Genomic DNA, 6,553 nt, shown 5'->3' with positions numbered 1-6,553 from the left:
TGTGTGTGTGTGTGTGTGTGTGTGTGTGTGTGTGTTCCAGGGACCATCTGATCTGTATGGAGCTGTGGCCGTCGGATAATCACCGTCTGGCTTACACCACGTCACTGCTCCTGTTCCAGTACTGTCTACCTCTGATGCTCGTGCTGCTATGCTACCTGAGGATATTCCTTAGACTGAGAAGGAGAAGGTAATTCACACACACACACACACAATCAAATCACTCGCTCAGAACCACTGCTGTATAAAGATAGATACATAGATGGATGGATGGACGGACGGACGGACAGACAGACAGACAGACAGACAGACAGACAGACAGACAGACAGACAGACAGACAGACAGACAGACAGACAGACAGACAGACAGACAGACAGACAGACAGACAGACAGACAGACATATAGATAGACAGACAGACAGACAGACAGACAGACACTCAAACGCAAGTACACAAGCAAGCATACATGTACCGCAAACTGTACATGCCCGGTTACTGAACACTGACTTACTGCCAATGAGATTGATGCTTTGTGACTTTTTATTTTATTTTTATTTTTTGTGTCTTGTTTTAAGTGTGAAATTTTGTTTTTTAATGTGAATCTTTTATGTTTTTATGCTGCTGCCTCCTTCTTGGCCAGGACTCTCTTGAAAAAGAGATTTTGAATCTCAATGAGAATATTCCTGGAAAAATAAAGGTTAATAAAAAAAAATTTAAAATAAACACGCGCGCGTGCCGAACGCTCGAACAGAGCATGAGCACGCATGCATGCACAGACACCCGCGCACACACACATGCACACGCTCACTCCCTCCCTCACTCACTCACTCACTCACTCACTCACTCACTCACTCACTCACTCACTCGCTAATTTCTTGCAATAACAAAACATAACAAATTTTCCAAACGTAAATTCAAACACCATATTTAAAAAAATATATATTCTTAAGGCGAGACACAGCAGGGGATTTTCATCATGTTTTTAAAGAAGAAAACGTCTCATAAATCAGACAGTGAACAACATATGAACAAATCCTTCTGCAATAACCTTCAGAATAGTGCTGAGAATGATTATGGAAAGTTTAGTTGATGTAAGTGCTTTAGAAGTTGAGATATTTGGTTCAGAGTATTGCAAAAAAAAAAAATAATGTTGAGGTAATGTCCGTTAAAGATGGTTGTATAGGAGAAATATACAGACGCAAACAGACAAGGTTTAGTCAAATAAACACCTGAATGTACATGTTGGACCTTTTGATTTATACTAGTATGAAAGAAGACATGTTATGGGAGCAAAACATTTACGAGTGACAGACAGACAGACAGACAGAGAGACAGACAGACAGACAGACAGACAGACAGACAGACAGACAGACAGACAGACAGACACACACACACACACACACACACACACACAAACACACAAACACAGTGCTTGAAAAAAACTAAAATCCTTGCCTGCAGTGCCTTTCTTCAAATTAAGCTGCCGTCTTTTGGGACTTATCTATTTATACTAAAAATGCTTCTGCTTGAGGCTGTGTTTGGTATTTCAGATTGAATACCATTGTTAGACGATCTGTGTCGTTTTGAATTGTTTAGGGACATTGTGTAACATAGCAGAATAACTCCATACATACGCAGACACACACACACATACGCAGACACACACACACACACACACACACACACACACACACACACACACACACACACACACACACACACACACACACACACACACACACACACACACACACACACACACACACACACACACACACACACACACACACACACACACACACACACACACACACACACACACACACACACACACACACACACGTTTCTGGAAAAATTGTAACACAAAATTATGATTTTAATGTCAGTAATCAACTGGCAAAGCTTCATATGTTAGAAATCCGTTTCTCCATTTTGCTTAAAGGTGCTACGAGGAACTTTTAAATATTTCTGAAACAGTCTAATTTTTACTCTGATGATCATAAATTACATGTAACAGCAAACGAGACCATCAGTGCAAAGAATGCTATTTTTTATATAGTTTTTCTTAATGCCTTTGTCATGGGTATATACGCTCACCCAGGAACAACAGCTGGCGTAGTAAAAACACTACCGCTTTTGTCCAAAGGGGGGCGCTAGAATTAACACACACTGAAAGTTCCTCAGAGCACCTTTAAAGTTAAGCTGCCTTCTTTTGGGACTTGTCTATTTATACATGAGATGCTTCTGCTTGAGGCTGTGTTTGGTATTTCACATTGAATATCATTGTTAGACGATCTGTGTCGTTTTGAATTGTTTAGGGACATGGTAGAACAGACAGACAGACAGACAGACAGACAGACAGACAGACAGACAGACACACAGACAGACAGACAGACACACAGACACACAGACAGACAGGATATTTTTACCACTAAGAAGGAGGCGCTATTAAACACACACACACACACACTCACACACACACACACATGCACACGCACACACACACACGCACACACTCACTCACTCACAGACAAGGTTTGGTCAACTAAACACCTAAATGTACGTTTTCCTTTCAGTTTGTGTTAATTCTACCGCCCCCCTTTGGACAAAACGCGGTAGTGTTTTTACCACGCCAGCTGTTGTTCCTGGGTGAGCGTATATACCCATGACAAAGGCATTAAGAAAAACTATATAAAATAAAAATAGCATTCTTTTGCACTGATGGTCTCGTTTTGCTGTTACATGTAATTTATGATCATCAGAGGAAAAAAATTTGACTGTTTCAGAAATATTTAAAAGTTCCTCGTAGCACCTTTTAAAAAATCAAGCTGCACTATTTTCGGACCAATCTATTTATACTTGAAATTATTGTGGTTTTGTAATAGAATACTATTTTTTTGTCAAATGTTTTCAAACTTGTCTATAATTGTTCAGACACAATAATCCAAAAACCTTGATCATGGAAATTTTACTTTGAAAGGCAAAACACAGTTTTTTTAGCTTAAACGTGCTTATATCTTATTCCTTGTGTCTCCCTTCTTCACAGAATGAGTCAAATGGATGGCTCTTCTTAAATATGTGGTCACATTTCCAATTTCTTCCACGGTTTTCTAGAAACAAGGGGTGGCACAACTTCCAAAATGCACAACTTAGGCCACTCTCCCCTAATACTATTTTTTTTCTGTACATTTTTCGAACTATCTCTCTTTCTCTTTTTGTTTTTAAGGGATATGGTGGAAAGAAGCAGAAGAACTCGCGGGGCCCATCGAATCAACGTGATGCTTCTGACCATCGTTATTGCTTTCGCTCTTTGCTGGCTCCCTCTCAACGTTTTCAACACTCTCTTCGACTGGCATCACCAGGCTTTACCGGACTGCCAACATGACGCCATTTTCTCCGCTTGTCATCTCACAGCCATGGCATCCACGTGCATAAACCCGGTCGTGTATGGATTTCTGAACAGCAATTTTCAGAGGGAGTTGAAGATAACTTTGCAAAGATGCCAGTGTCGAAATCGGCCGGCGGAAAGCTACGAGAGTTTTCCTCTGTCGACGGTGGGAAGCGACGGAGTAACGAAAGCCACGTCGCTCAATAGAAGGGGATCCGTTTCCTCGCCTAGGCCGGAATTAGGCTCGACTATGGCGATGAAAATTATACCGGGAAACAGCTAACGGTTAGCTTTGTCGAAAAGGCTAGTTTAAAAAAGCTGTTTGAAGTGTCTAAAGGAAGTCGAAAGAATCCTTAAATTTTGACTCGAATTCGGAGTCGAAAAGTTTTTTTTTGATTCGTGGATGGATTGATATGATTGATGATTGAAATTATACAGTGAAAACAGCTAACGGTTAGCAACACAAAATGGCGAATTTAAAATGCTGTTTGAAGTGTCTAAAGTCCCAAAAAATCCTTGAATTTGACTCCATAAAAGAGTTGAATAGCTTCTGGATTGATGGATGATGTAGCCGAGATTCCCTGAACTTGAAACGGGGACTTCAAGGGATTTTTTTGGAGGATGAAAACTACAAAAAATTACAAGGACTACAACTTCAATGGCGGAGTTAAGCTACCAGTCAAGCTAAAGGGAGCTAATGCACCTTTTCAGAAATGACAATGGACCGGTCAAAAACTCCGTAAATGTGACTTCATATCTGAGTTAAATTGTGTTTTTGACTCGTGGATTGATGGAAGATTTCAGGCGAATTTTGGAGGATGAAAACTACAAAAAATTACAAGGACTACAACTTTAATGGCGGATAGTTTAGCTATCAGTCAAGCTAAAGGGAGCTAATGTACCTTTCGAAAACGACAGTGGACAATTTTTGGAAAAATCTTATCCAGAGAATGTACGGATGGATTTAACTTTTCATACATGCGGCACACAGAAAGAGATTGTCCGTGTGTGTGTGTGTGTGTGTGTGTGTGTGTGTGTGTGTGTGTGTGTGTGTGTGTGTGTGACTTTTTGGGGGGGATTTTTTTTGCATTTGACATATGAACCAATCAGGGGCTGCCTTCCACTAACAGACAGAAAGTGGGGAGGGTCCGGTCTGACTGGAGGCTAGATTGATGACTACATGAACCAATCAGGGGCTGCCTTACATTAAAGACCTACTTCAACGGTGGAAATATGAAGGTGTATTGAACTCTGAGATCCTATGTAGTATAAATGTGCAAAAACTTTAGAAATCGGTTCATCCTAGCCTGAGAAAAGGCAGAAAGAGTGTTTTATGGTCTCACTGTCTAACCCATGTGACATCACACATGGTAAAATGTAGGGTAAGGATTAACAGGACAGCTGGGCCAAGGGAAGACTGAGAGAAGAAAAACCTCATTCATTATATTATAATAGTGATTTTATAATGATAGAACGCCGGTTCCGTATGGGTGAAGTATTCCTTTAACGGATATGTATTGTAAGTAAAATGTAAAAGGATGAAAACAATGTAACAGCTGGCTGAAGTACATGTTTTTTTTTTGCATTTTTATGCTTTATTGATAGTGTAGAGACAGAGTTGAAATGGGGCAGAGAGGGGAGTGACATGCAGAGAACGGCCGCGGGCTGGAATCCAACCCGGGTCCGCTGCTGGCCGAGGCCCATGGGGGGGGGGGACGCCCTACCAACTGAGCTAAGGGCGCCCCCCTGAAATACATGTTTTTATAAAATGTTATTTTGCAAAATGTAAAGGATATCTTTGTGTTGATAAGCATGCCTTAGTGAATGTGGTGGAGATTACCAGTGCTTAAACACAATAGATGGAAGTATATCAGTGTGTCTTAACAATGTATTATATAGTAATTTACTATGAACGTTTCGTATTAAAGCTGCATTGTGTAGAAATTATTTAACATTTTTCAGAAAAGACTTTGTAAAAGTGTTATATAATATTCATAAGTATGTTTTAATTAGTGTATAATATCTTGAAAATATAAGTTGTAATAATTTTATGACCTTAGAATGAGCCTTTTATATCTGCATAGGAGCGGGGCGCTGAGGCCGCCATGTTGCACCGCCATGTTTCTACAGTAGCACAGAATGGACAAACTTAACGGCCTTACACGTTTATATATATAGTGGGCGTCCTGGGGAAATGCACCTGTTGGAAGACCAAGAAGAAGAAGAAGTACTATAGAATAAATAACTAAATACATCTTCACCTCATCACTTGATGTTGTGGAAAGACTTGAGGCAGTGGTGGATGATGCCATCTTTAGTAACTATAGCTTCTTGTCCTTGAAGGCCACCGTAGCTTCTGTAAATTCTTTAGGTTAGCAAGGGAGCGTTGCAATCTACAATCCAACCACTTTATGCCACTAAATATTCCAATATTACACACCTGTAAAGCTGGGGTGGAGGATTTGGGGAGAAAATGGCAGTTGGGATAGAGATTCGAATCCAAATACTTCAACCCGCTCCACTTGTTCTCTTTGGTCCCTCCCCTATGGTCCCTCCCTGACACGCTCTATACACCAACAAAGTCGTGCCAAAGTGAATGGACAGTCCCAAACAGCCAATAAGAACAGAGAATCGGAGCCTCGCTCTGATTGGTCAAAGTGTACAGTTCATGTTAACTTTGACCAATCAGAAATCACATACCCCAGCTTTAAGTGGATGTAGTAAATGCCACTCAGCCTTATTTTTATTGGATGATATATTTATCAATGAGTTAAAACGTGTTATAGATTATTATATCTGTTTACCCACCAAACCTCTTCCAAGCTTAAAGGTGCTCCGAGGAACTTTCAGTGTGTGTTCATTCTAGCGCCCCCCTTTGGACCAAAAGCGGTAGTGTTTTTACCACGCCAGCTGTTGTTCCTGGGTGAGCGTATACCCATGACAAAGGCATCAAGAAAAACTATATAAAAATAGCATTCTTTGCACTGATGGTCTCGTTTGCTGTTACATGTAATTTATGATCATCAGAGGAAAAATGAGACTGTTTGTTTCGTTTAAATTGATCCTCTATAAACTGGGACTATGGCTGTCTAAAGGCGCCAACACACTGCACACCGCCGCGCGCCGACTTTACATAGAAAGTCAATGTATTTCGCGCGCCGCCGCGCG

The 6,553-nt window shown here is 40.7% G+C and overlaps 1 protein-coding gene across 1 annotated transcript in view; it reads left to right on the top strand.

Annotated features, from left to right (window-relative positions):
* LOC307270460 (neuropeptide Y receptor type 1-like) overlaps window positions 1-3,668 on the top strand; it is a gene marked incomplete at both ends in the record, with an annotated part of 8,262 nt that extends 4,594 nt beyond the window's left edge. Inside the window, 2 exons of the mRNA XM_080054345.1 lie at window positions 41-187; window positions 3,224-3,668. Of these exons, the coding sequence (XP_079910471.1) occupies window positions 41-187; window positions 3,224-3,668 (592 nt within the window). The remainder of the gene's footprint in view (window positions 1-40; window positions 188-3,223) is intronic.
* Window positions 3,669-6,553: the final 2,885 nt, after the last annotated feature.

This window comes from Ammodytes marinus (assembly GCF_949987685.1).
Source record: "Ammodytes marinus genome assembly, contig: scaffold_198, whole genome shotgun sequence".
Lineage (NCBI taxonomy): Eukaryota > Metazoa > Chordata > Actinopteri > Uranoscopiformes > Ammodytidae > Ammodytes > Ammodytes marinus.
Note: the sequence above shows the minus strand (reverse complement) of the source record. Positions and strands in the feature narration are given on the sequence as shown.